General features: G+C 44.3%; 1 protein-coding gene across 2 annotated transcripts in view; it reads right to left on the bottom strand.

Moving 5' to 3' along the window:
* Positions 1-13,604, bottom strand: part of acot7 (acyl-CoA thioesterase 7) — a 406,168-nt gene that overhangs the window by 41,799 nt on the left and 350,765 nt on the right. For both annotated transcript variants that reach the window (XM_055659683.1, XM_055659684.1), the window contains one exon: positions 9,429-9,613. In XM_055659683.1, the coding sequence (XP_055515658.1) occupies positions 9,429-9,613 (185 nt within the window). The remainder of the gene's footprint in view (positions 1-9,428; positions 9,614-13,604) is intronic.

Raw genomic sequence — 13,604 nt, 5'->3', positions numbered from 1 at the left:
CCTCAACTACCTCCTCTGGCAGCTTGTTCCATACACCCACCATCCTCTGTGTGAAAAAGTTACCCCTCAGATTCCTATTAAATCTTTTCCCCTTCATCTTGAACCTATGTCCTGTGGTCCTCGATTTCCCTACTCTGGGCAAGAGACTCTGTGCATCTACCCGATTTATTCCTCTCATGATTTTGTACAACTCCATGGAATAGAGACCCAGCCTACTCAACCTCTCCCTATAGCTCACACCCCCTAGTCCTGGCAACATCCTCGTAAATATTTTCTGATCCCTTTCAAGCTTGACAATATCTTCCCTATGACATGGTGCCCAGAACTGAACACAATATTCTAAATGCAGTCTCACCAACGTCTTATACAACTGCAACATGACTTCCCAACTTCTATACTCAATACTCTGACTGTCAATGGCCAAAAGCCTTTTTGACCACCTTATCTACTTGCGACTCAACCTTCAAGGAACCATGTACCTGCACTCCTCGATCCCTCTGCTCTACAACACTACCCAGAAGCCTACCATTTACTGTGTAGGTCATGCCCTTGTTCGACGTCCCAAGATGCAACACCTCACACTTTTCTGTATTAAATTATATCAATCATTCTTCCTCCCACCTGGCTAATCGATCCAGATCCTGCTGCAATCTTTCACAACCATCTTCACTGTTTGCAAAACCCCTCACTTTTGTATCATTGGCAAACTTGCTAATCTTGCCCTGCATGTTCTCATCCAAATCATTGATGTAGATGACAAAGAATAACGGGCCCAGCACTGAAGCCTGAGGCACACCACTAGTCATGGCCATCTGTCCGGGAAGCAACCTTCCACCATCACTCTCTGCGTCCTTCCATGGAGCCAATTTGCTATCCATTCAGCTATCTCTCCTTGGATCTCATGCAATCTAACCTTCTAGAGCAGTTTACCAGCAGATCCTTGTCAATGCCTTACTAAAATCCATGTACACAACAACTACCACTCTGCTCTCATCGGCCTTTTTGGTCACATGTTCATAAAAATCAATCACTTTTGTGAGACACGACCTCCCACATATAAAATTATGCTGACCATCCTTAATTAGCCCTTTCCCATTCAAATGCCCGTATAACCTATCCCTTAGAATACTCTCTAGTAACTTTCCAACTACAAATGTTAAGCTCACCGGCCCATAGTTCCCAGCATTTTCCCTGCAGCACTTCTTGAATAGAGGCACAACATTTGCCACCCTCCAGTCTTCCTGCACCTCTCCTGTATTTAAGGATGACTCGTAAATTTCAACCAGGGCTCCCGCAATTTCCTCTCCAGTTTCCCACGATGTCCTCTGACAAGTCACAAACAAGTACAATCAATTAGGCCACGTGATTCTGCTGCTTTATGGATGGTTTTACCCCTAGGATCACTCTAATGAGTTTGTATGGGATCTAACAGGTAGTATTACCTCAGTGCACCAGTGCAGTGCTTGGCGTGTTCTGCCCATTTGTCTCCATTCTCCAATCTCAGCATTGACATATTTAGGGACATTCATTTAGGGACACTATTAGATTTCCAAATGTAGCTTCAGCTCATTTCCCAAAAAAGATTGTTAAATAAAACAGAAAATACCAGTGATGATGATTGCAATTTTTCACCTCAATAATATTCAATGCACAGGACTTTGGGGAATATACAGCAGCACAACAGTGTCCAAATGTTTCACATGTCTGCATAACTCTCCTTTGCTTTTCAGTGGAGGCATGTCTGGTTGTTTGAAATAAAATTAATCTCTCTAAAATGGCAAAGAACGTTCAATGGACACTAGCAACTCACAATATTCGCAGGTTAATAACTGCAAATTGCAATCTTTTACCGATCATGGAATACATGTAATTTTAGTTGTCCTCATTAATGTGAGGGCACCACTGATACTGAAAGGCAAATGTCAAGTTCAACTCATGGAAAACCTTCATGCAAAACTCCGTACAAACCGAGGTCAGGATCAAATCCAGGTCTCTGGCACTGCAAGGAGACAGCTCGACCACCGCACCCCCTCCTGAAGGTTTCTCAGTGATTCCAGCTGGAGAGAGCCCACGGTGTACGTGAGTGCAAGCTCTCTCATATCTCACAATCAGCTGGAACAAACTTTGCTGTGTTCAAGCCAACCACTTTGCAGTACTTTTGGAACATTTCTTTGGTTCCTTCTGTTGCTCGTTAAACTTGATTTGCAATAAATAATTCCGTTTCCTAAATTATTTAAAAATTGTCTCTCAGGCTTTCAAATGTGGCTGTTACTTCAAACTCCAGTTTTGACTCTGATCCTTCCAAGAAAATCAAGGGAGGAAATGAAATAAAGGTGTACATTTATATCCTGTCTCTTCATTTTGATGGAGAGCATGCTTGCATTATAACTTGTGGTTTAGAGATACTGAAAGGAAACAGGTCCTTATCTAGTCCACACCAACCACCAGTCCATTCACCTAGTCACACCAGTTCTATGTTATACCACATTCTCATCCACCTCCTACAGATGAGGGACAATTTTTTACAGAGGCCAATTACCCTACAAACCCGCACGTCTTTAGGATGTGTGAGGAAACCAGAGCACCAGGAGGAAACCCACACGATCACAGGAAGAACGTGCAAACTCCAGACAGAGGTTAGGATTAATCCCAGTTCTTTGGCTCTGTGAGACAGTCACTCTACCAGCTGAGCCACTATGCTGCCCTACTGCATTATGTAAGGGAAGTCTACCTTCTCTAATCTCATTCACATTGGATCAAGCAGACGGCCTGTTATTGAAACAAAAAATGTTGGCATCTTCAATCACATAGGTGAACTCTAACCTGAATGGGACCTCAGATAATCTTCAAGGCACCAATAATTTATTAAATGCAGCAAAAAATAAATAAATTAGGTAGCTGTTGAATAAATATAATTATATAACTCACTGTAATGATTTGATCGATAGAAATTGTGCATTAAATTGTGCCTACATTTTAAAAAATGCAATTAGTTGTCCATATCTGTATGGCTTAATTAAGGATTTTTGTGGCTGAATACGAAATCTTAAATTAAAATCCTGACCCAAATTTGAAAATAATCTGACATATCTATAGCGGAAGGGGGCGCTGTCCTGTGCACAGCTGCCCAGCCAGCAACTGTCTGTCTCTTCATCTTTTTATTTTTTAATTTAGTTAGTTAAGTGTTTTGTTTGGAGGTTTAGACTTTTTTTTATGTGGGGGGGGGTGACCCTACCTTTCAGGGTCCCTACGTGGTCGGAGAGGCAGCTTTTCTCTGGGCTGCAGCTTCGACCCGTCCTCACGGCCTACCAGCGGGCCTGGAGCGGCGTTCCCTGTCGGGGAGCGCCCAGAACCTCGGCTTCGGCGGCGGCACAGCGCTGGAGCACTTTCGTGGAACGGGTGATGCCTTGCCCGGGTTGCCGCGCTGGAGCTCCGGTGAGCTGAGACCGCCGGGTAAAACATCGCGGAGCTGCGGGACTGCGGAGCGGCCAGCGGCGGCGCTGAACTTAACATCGGGAGCCTGGGATCTCTAGATGAGATCGCCAGTTGTGGAGCTCCAACCGGCGCGGCCTTGTCAGCTTCGGAAGCCGCGGCCTCCAGTGCGGAAGCGGCCGTTCCAGGGAGCGAGAGAGAAAGAGAGAGAGAGATAGAGAGAGGGAGAGAGAGAGAGAGAGAGCAGATGGAGATGAGATGGAGATGAGATCTTCTAGATGACAAAATTAATGGAGAATTGTTCTGATGTTTGCAAAAGATCAGTAAGTGAAGTGTCAAGGAATTCTTCCAGGGCCTTTGTCAATACTTATCTCTCATCAAGCACCACCAGTTCAGATCAGCACGTCGTTTATCTTTGTTTTTTTTTGTAAAACCTTGCTGAATGAACAAATTACCTGTCTATCCTGCCAAAAGAACACTTCAGAGAGTAATTGATTGGCTGCGAAGCACTTGGAGACATCTTGGGGATCGGAAAGATACACCAGGAAACTTGTTTGCTTGATCCCGAGACATTGCTGAGGAAAGATCTTTAGACTTTAGAGATACAGTGTGGAAACAGGCCGTTTGGCCCACCCATCACACTGGCGCTAGCTCGCACACAAGGGAACAGTTACAAATTTACCAAAGGCAACTAACCTACAAACCTGTACTTTTTTGGATGTGGAGGAAGCCGGAGCACTCGGAGAAAACCCACGGGGTCACTGGGAGAACTTGCAAACTCCATACAGACAGCACCCATAGTCAGGATCGAACCGGGTCTCTGGTGCTGTAAGGCAGCAACTCTACTGCTGCGCCACCGTGCTGCCCCGTCTCGTCCCACGAAAGAAGAAACTCAGCAAGCACGAAATGTAAAAACATCTCAAGCGATTCGAGGAGTGCAACCATTTCTTGTCAGAGTGTTAGGGGCGTGGAACTGATAAAGGTGAAGAGGGATATCTTGTCAAAACAAGGATCTGCAGGTGCTGGTTTTCACAAACACGCATGAAGTGCTGGAGTCACTCAGAGCGCCAGGCAGCATCTCTGGGGAACATGGATAGGTGACGTTTTGGGTCGGGAGTCTTCTTCAGACTGAATTCTGAAGACCGGCCTCAAACCAAAACGTCACCTATCCGAGTTCTACGGAGATGCTGCCTGACCAGCTGAATAACCCAGCACTTTGTGTGCTTTTCCATGGGACATCTTCACTGTTAGAGCGCAGGGCAGATTTGATCCTTCTCTCAGCTCTTTCCAGGATACAGAAGTTGTGTGTTGTTCCATCTCTGCTGATTATGTCGTTCTGTAGATATGGGCTGCTGGCCTGTGTCAAGAAACTCACCCTGACTCTGAGTATTGTTCAGGAGACTGTACAGTGTACAGGCAGAGAGTGATGGATGTGAATGGAGGGCATTATTTGTGCTATTTCACCAAAATAATGCATTTATATTTGTTTATGCTGAGTTACAGCATGGAAAGAGGCCCTTTGGCCCACCGTGTTCATCGATCGCGTTAGGTCTATGTTATCCCACTTTCTCATCCTCCCTACACACTAGTGGGAATTACGGAGGCCAGTTTAGTTTAGTTTAGTTTAGAGATACAGAGGAGAAACAGGCCCTTCGGCCCTCCGGGTCAGCGCTGACCAGCGATCCCCGCACATTAACACTATTCTACACCCACTAGGGACAATTTTTTACATTTACCAAGCCAATTAACCTACAAAGGAAACCAAAGATCTCGGAGAAAACACACGCAGGTCACAGGGAGAACGTGCAAACTCCGTGCTGTGAGGCAGCAACTCTACCAGGCACGCCACCATGAATTATACTTTTTAGAATCTTAAAAGAGCATGGGTTACATCTCTAAAATAGAGTTTCCTTTGGTCCACCTTTGGCAAACATGGAGAAAGCGAGTTAATTATTGTTTTGCTTCAGATGCTGATGGTCTCCACGGACTTTCAGTACTATTTCAATAACTGGGCAGAGATTCCAGTTGTGGGAAAAGATAACATTTGCACAATTTCTAACATCTGTCAAATATATTTTTCAAATGGATGAAAGTTCAGCTCAGAAGTAGCAGAGGATGTTCAGGGTAATGTAAAAGAAAGATGCCCAATATCTAGACGTGTTCAACAATAAGTCGACATGTTCATAGATCCCAAGTTTTAGGAGCAGAATTAGGCCATTCGGCCCATCGTCTACTTCGCCATTCAATCACGGCTGATCTATCTTTCCTTCTCAACTCCATTTTCCTGCCCTCGCCCTATCACCCCTGATAATTTGTCAATTTTCTCCTTAAAACTATCCATTCATGATCTCCACACATGTCTGTTGCAATGACTTCCACAGATTCACCACCCGCTGACTAAAGAAATTCCTTCTCATCTGCTTTCTAAAGGTACGTCCTTTTATTCTGAGGCTATGGCCTCTGGCCCTAGACTCTCCCACGAGTGGAAACATCCTCTCCATATCCACTCTATTCAGGCCTTTCACTGTCCGGTAAGTTTCAATGAGGTCCCCGCCTCATACTTCTAAACTCCAACGAGTACAGGCCCAGTGCCGTCAAACGCTCATCATATGTTAACCCAATCAGTCCTGGATTCATTCTCCTAAACCTTCTCTGCTAACGGCAGCACATCTTTCCTCAGAAATGGGGCCCAAAACTGCTCACAATACTCCAAACGTGGTCTGACCAACGCATTAAAAAGCCTCAGCATTACATTCCTGTTTTTGTATTCTAGTTTGCTGGACATATCCTGGGGACTCTCCGCACTAGCACTGTCTGTGTTTAGTTTTTACTCTTCTCCAATTGCTCAGAGTAGAAATGTATTTAAAAATAGCCATAGAAATTTCCCAATGTCACCTGAAGGCAGCGCAAACAAACTGGTGATGGTGCTATTTATATAAGATGCAGAGGCAGAAGTGCTATTTATATACACAACAGAAAGGCCATGTTGCTATTTTTATTTATTGAACAAGGTTATCTTCTTATCTTGACACATCAATGCGAATGTGATTTTTATCCGTTCAGCTATCAATTATGACCATTTCGTTATTTTTATCCAAGCTACAAATACCACATAATTTATGAAGACCAAGGTGACTGCCTGGAGGACAGTGAGTTCAGCAGCCTAGATCTGGATCAAGGATGAAATAAAATAGACGTTTGGAATACAATCAGGCTGCACCAATTGTCCTCCTCTGTGGTGATTAATACTGGAGAGGCATCGGATTACAGGACAGAGGGAAGGCAGGGAGGACAAAGTGCGTGATGTGAAAGGCAGCGGGCAGCACATTCCATCCTACAGGCAGGCATGGTTGAGAAACTGAAGCAGAAAATGCTGAAAGTACTTCATGAAGAGGCAGCATCTCCATCTCTTAAGGGCCTGTCCCACTTTCCCGAGTTATTCACAAATTCTCCCGAGTTTTCAAACTCGCAGAATGTTCGTAACGAGTCCGTAGGAGACCGTGGATATATTGTAGCGGCTCGTTATGCCAGCCGTATGTACTCGGGGCTATTTTTTCACTCGTGGACCTTTTACTCCCGACTTACCTGATGCCCCGAGTACCTACGGGTGGCATAACGAGCTGCTACGATATATCCACGGACTCCTACGGCCTCGTTGTGAACATTCTGCGAGTTTGAAAACTCTGGAGAATTCGTGAATAACTCGGGAAAATGGGACAGGCCCTATAGAGTCACACAGCACGGAAACAGGCCCTTCGGCCCAACTCATCCATACTGACCAAGATGCCCCATTTAAGCGAGTCCCATTTGCCAGCATTTGGCCCATAATCCCTCTAAACCTTTCATTTCCATGCACCTGTCCAAGATTTCACATCTCAAAATACTCAAAACTGGGAAGGACAGAAATATATTTGTTTTCAGTAGGAAGGCAGGGGAGGGAAAGGAAATATCACAGTTAGGAGTAAACCAAATGGCTTAATGTGGGCAGTTCTTGAAGAGACCCAACCAGAAACGTTCCATCCATGTTCTAAAGAGATGATGCCTGACCTGCTGAGTTACTCCGTTGTTTTGTTTCTTTTCTTCGTAAACCAGCACCTGCACTTCCATGTTTGTGCAGCTATTCGTACATGAAGTTTCTTTGTCTGTCTTGTGTAGTAAGTGGTGAGGCTGTGGAACATGCCCAGCACTCCGCAATATTTGATATGAAACCGAGCCAATGTGATGACAGGTGGAGGTGAATGCTTTTTGTAACCTTTTTTCCGTCGTTTTGCTTCCCGTTAACAATCATTGTTGTTAGACACAAAATGCTGGAGTAACTCAGCGGGACAGGTAGCATCTCTGTAGAGAAGGAATGGGTGACGTTTCAGGTCGAGACCATTCTTCAGTCGATTTAAACCAGCATCTGCAGTTCCTTCCAAACCATTCCTGTTAAACTCACTGCATCTCCTTGTTTATGGCTGGTAGAGTTAAGCTGCCTAGTCTCACACCACCAGGCCTCAATGCCATCATCGTGCCAGCTACTCTGTTTTGAATGGCACTCAGGAGACCAGAGCTGTCACTGTACAGCCAGCACTCCTCTGACATGTCATCTGTGGAACTGCCAAGATGTAAAACAGTAATGATTTTAAATTGAGAATACCGTCTATCCAAGTAACAATATCTGGAAACAGCGCAGGGTGAATTTAAACATAACAAATTGCAGAGGCTGGAATTTTGTGCAAAAAACACAAAGTGCTGGAACAACTCAGCGGGTCAGTGACAGGATGAATTTAAACAGCTTTTGGATGAGGATATGATTGTAAAACATGTACAGTGTTTAAGGACGTTTTAGGCAAATGTATCAAATTCAGAGATTCAGAGAACATTTGGGGCTAAGCACATTCAGAAATAGATGAGTACAGCACAGGAACAAACCCCTTGGCACACAATGCCCATGCTGAACATGATGCCAAATTAAACCTATCTTCCAGTGTAAAATAAACATGATCAAGATGAAAATAATGTATTTTTAGTAATGTTGTCATTTTAGTTTCGTTCAGTTCAGTTTAGTTTAGAGATACAACGTGGAAATAGGCCCTTTGGCCCACTGAGGCTACACCGACCAATTATCACCCGTATACTATCCTACGCACTCGGGACAATTTAGAGAGGTCAATTAAACTCCAAACCTGCACGTCTCTGGAATGTGAGAGGAAACCGGTGCAACCGTTGACAAACTATCCGATCACAGGGAGAACATACTAAACAGGATAGAACCCGGGTCTCTGGCACTGTAAGGCAGCAACTCTACCGCTGCGCCACTGTGCTGCCTTGTGTAACTTTGAAATGGTATTATACATCAGGGATATGTATGAAATTTATTGAAAAAAGGAAAATGTGAAAATTGGGGTAAATGTATGCATAAAAATCCATCCATAAAGGAACAATTATGTTATAGTATGCTATCCAATCAGATCAGATAAAACTATATATAAATAAAATATAGCCTGATAACAGAGGGGAAGAAGCTGAGTCTGCTGGTGCGCACTTTCAAGACTCTGCATCTACTGCCCGATGGAATAACGGGGACGGGACAAACCTTCAAGTATGGTGTCTTCCATTTCTTTACAGTCACAACACACTATCTGTTAGTCAAGGTAATAGGCTGAATTTAAATGATAAAACGGTCCAATATCAGGCACTGAAAGTTTATCACTGGAAATGTTGTATTTGGTTTGCAGGCCCTTAAACTGACTAAACAATTTTTCAGACATAACCTTAGTCTTCCGTTATTAATGAAGAATACTCTCCACGAACTCCCCTGGTTCCAGAAAATGCAATGATCTAGCCCACTCCCCAACTTCAAATGAGAACTAAACATTGCTGAGTGGAGTGAAAACAGTTATGCTCCATTCAGTGGCACTAACAATACAGCATTTGCTCTTGGCTTAGTGCGGAGAAGCTAAATTCCAAAATTGTGCTTAAAAGTGACAATGCAAATGGATGCATGCTCTCACCTTCAGTGTGGGGATAGGAAGTGCCGTTCCATCCTTGCCCAGGGAGACATATGTGAAGAAAGCCGTGACAGAATGAGCTGATTCTTGCGGACTTTTCAAGACATGGTCAACATCCACAACAACTTCAATCTCCATGGATTTATTACTGGTAAATATCATTCGGCCAGACACGTTAATCACAGACCCTGCAGGTGAAAACATAGTCTCAGGTTAGATTAACTTCAGTAATCAAAGCGAGGACAGTGAAAGAAGATTGTGCGTTTCACGAACTCGTGGACTTTTGCTGAAGTGCCGCAACTATGAATAGTTTCTTGTCACACAGCACTGTCTAATGTTGGCCGCGCCGACAGTGGTCCCCGCACACTAACGCTATCCCACACGCACCCTGGACGATATAAGATTTTATTGAAGCCAATCAATCTACAAACCTGTACATCTCTGGAGCGTGGGAGGAAATCAGAGCACCTGGGTGAAAACCCACACAGTCATAGGAAGAATGCATAAACTCCATGCAGACAGTACCCATAGTCCGGATCGAACCCATGTCTCTGGCGCTATAAGGCAGCAACTCTACTGCTGCACCATCGTGCCGCCCAGATAAAGGAAGACAGTTTACAAGCTCAACCTACAGCTGACTGCTTCAGTTGACTTGTGCGGATCAGCGAAGAAGGTCTCGACCCGAAACGTCACCGATTCCTTCTCTCCAGAGATGCTACCTGTGTCACTGAGTTACTTCAGCTTTTTGTGTCTCTCTTCAGTGTACTTGGTCTTGGGTTTGACATTGATTTACTATTCTCACCTGTACCGAGAGGAAAAAGCTTTGTGTGCTATCCAGCCAATTATATCATGCTTGACTGTACAGTCAAACCAGATACAAGTAGTGCTGAACAAACAAAAGGAAACAGTGCAGGGTAGAGTGTGTAGGAAGGAACATTTTAGATGCTGGTTTATACTGAAGATAGACACACAATGCTGAAGTAACTCAACCTGTCAGGCAGCATCTCTGGAGAGAAGGAAAAGGTGATATTTTGAAATGTCATCTATTCCTTTTCTCCAGAGATGATGCCTGACCCGCTAAGTTACTCCTGCACTTTGTGTACATCTGCAGAGTATAGAGTTACAGTTACATTGAAAGTGCAGGTAATAAAAAACGTGCAGGGACTGCATGTGGTAGATTAGAAGAATGGGTTTATATCGTTACAGCATCAGGACCACCAGTTTGACCAGTTTGGTGGCACAATGTGATACCTTTATGTGTTTTATTCCACTTCAGGAATGCCGTTTTAATGGAATCAATGGGAAATACATTTTGGAAAGCAAGTGGAATATGCCACTTCTACCACTCTTATGGATTTTTATCCAATTTATTCTGTGCTGCCATTTTAGTTGGAATTTTCCAAGACAGCATGAGAGAACATCATCTACTATTGGACCTGACCCTGCACAGTTCTAACGTAATCAGTTTGTACTGGTCCCCATGGCTGAGGAATCTGACCTCCCCTTTACATGAACTCTCCGATTACGAGTTCAATAGACAATAGATAATAGGTGCAGGAGTAGGCCATTCGGCCCTTCGAGCCAGCACCGCCATTCAATGTGATCATGGTTGATCATCTCTAATGAGTACCCCGTTCCTGCCTTCTCCCCATATCCCCTGACTCTGCTATTTTTAAGAGCCCTATCTAGCTCTCTTTTGAAAGCATCCAGAGAACCTGCCTCCACCGCCCTCTGAGGCAGAGAATTCCACAGACTCACCACTCTCTGTGAGAAAAAGTGTTTCCTCGTCTCCGTTCTAAATGGCCTACTCCTTATTCTTAAACTGTGGCCCCTGGTTCTGGACTCCCCTAACATCGGGAACATGTTTACTGCATCTAGAGTTCATCTGAGATATCTTCCAATTGGGTTAAGGTTATTAGCCATTTATTATCTGCTTTGTGGGAAATAATGGGATGGAAATCTTGAATTACCACCCGTTCCTTTTGTGACGTATAGCAGTAGATCCGTCAGGAGGGATATTGAAATTAATATTAACACCAATAAAACAAATTCAAAAGGAAAATGCTTATTGATCTTCAGCGATAGATTTAACTCCTTTTCAGCTGCGATGAAGATGCTATGAGGCTGCGGGGTGACTTGGACAGGTTGGGTGAGTGGTTAGATGCATGGCAGATGCAGTATAATGTGGATAAATGTTAAGTTATCTACTTTGGTGGCAAGAACAGGAAGGCAGATTATTATCTGAATTGTGTCAGATTAGGAAAAGGGGCGGTGCAACAAGACCTGGGTGTCCTTGTACATCAGTCACTGAAAGTAAGCATGCAGGTACAGCGGGCAGTGAAGAAAGCTAATGGCATGTTGGCCTTCATTGCGAGAGGATTTGAGTTTAGGAGCAAGGAGGTCCTACTGCAGTTGTACAGGGCCCTGGTGATACCGCTCCTGGAGTATTACGTGCAGTTTGGGTCTCCTAATTTGAGGAAGGACATTCTTGCTATTGAGGGAGTGCAGCGTGTATTCACTGGAATGAGAGGGGATCTTATAGAAACATATACAATTCTTAAAGGATTGAACAGGCTGGATGCAGGAAAAATGTTCCCGATGTTGGGGGAGTCCAGAACCATGGTTCACAGTTTAAGAATAAAGGGTAGGCCATTTAGGACTGAGATGATGAAAAACTTCTTCACCCAGAGAGTTGTGAATCTGTGGAATTCTCTGCCACAGAAGGCTGTGGAGGCCAATTCACATGATGTTTTTAAGGGCTAAAGGAATCAAGGGATAAGGGGAAAAAGCAGGAACGGGGTACAAATTTTAGATGATCAGCCATGATCATATTGAATGTTGGTGCTGGCTTGAAGGCCTGAATGGCCTACTCCTGCACCTATTTTTCTATATTTCTAATTGGTATGGGTTTAGCAGGTCCCCAAATAATCTCTTGAACTTCTAAGTGTACCATGGAGAGCATATTGAGTGGTTGCTTCATGGCCTGGTTTGGAAATTTGAAGGCTCAAGAACGAAGATGGGTGCAGAAAGATTTGACATTGCCCCGTCCGTCACAGTGCTGGCTCCCCACCATAGAAGGCCATGAATAGGCCATCGGCCCTTCGAGCCTGCACCCATTTAATCTATATGGCTATCATCCAACTCAGTATCCCGTACCTGCCTTCTCTCCATACAGGTGATCCCCTTGACCACAAGGGCCACATCTAACTCCCTCTTAAATATAACCAATGAACTGGCCTCAACTACCCTCTGTGGCAGAGAGTTACAGAGATTCACCACTCTCTGTGTGAAAAAAAGTTCTCCTCATCTCGGTTTTAAAGGATTTCCCCCTTATCCTTAAGCTGTGACCCCTTGTCCTGGACTTCCCCAACATCGGGAACAATCTTCCTGCATCTAGCCTGTCCAACCCCTTAAGAATTTTGTAAGTTTCTATAAGATCCCCTCTCAATCTCCTAAACTCTAGAGAGTATAAACCAAGTTATCCAGTCTTTCTTCATAAGACAGTCCTGACATCCCAGGAATCAGTCTGGTGAACCTTCTCTGCACTCCCTCTATGGCAATAATGTCATAAGAAGGGGTCAACAGGAATCGCTGCCTCAGGAAGCAGCTCAGAGCTCCCCCCACCCCCCTCCTCCATTACTGTGCTGGAGTCCCAGTCTCATTCCCCAAGCTTAAAACTCAGACCTCCCACAATATTCTCAGGGGCAGGGGTGCCACTGGCTGTGTCCAGCAAAGGTTGCACATGGCAGGTCAGGAACCAGAGGGCAAGGATTTCAGGCAAATGTCTGAGCGGAAGTAAGAAAGCAATATTTTTTGCAAGTTTTTATGATCTGGACTGTATTCTCTGAAGGAGTTTTTCAAAGAAATGCAATACTCACTTTGTACTAACAAATTGAATACACAATTGTAAAGGGCTAGGGAGCAGGACTATTGAGAAACATTTAGACAGGTACATGGATAGGACAGGTTTAGAGGGATATAGGCCAAAAGCAGGCATTTGGAACGTGCAGATAGGGCATGTTGGTCGGCGTGGGCAAGTTGGGCTGAAGGGCCTATTTCCACACTGTATGACTCTCTGACTAACTGAACAACTCTTTCACCATACGAGGACGTGCAATAAAACAAAATAGCCCCATCCTTTGCTGTATGAAAAGAGGGAAAATACATTGATGAAGCTGG

The sequence above is a fragment of the Leucoraja erinacea genome, chromosome 30, assembly GCF_028641065.1.
Source record: "Leucoraja erinacea ecotype New England chromosome 30, Leri_hhj_1, whole genome shotgun sequence".
NCBI lineage: Eukaryota > Metazoa > Chordata > Chondrichthyes > Rajiformes > Rajidae > Leucoraja > Leucoraja erinaceus.
The sequence above is the reverse complement of the archived record's forward strand: the minus strand, read 5'-3'. Positions and strand labels throughout refer to the sequence as shown.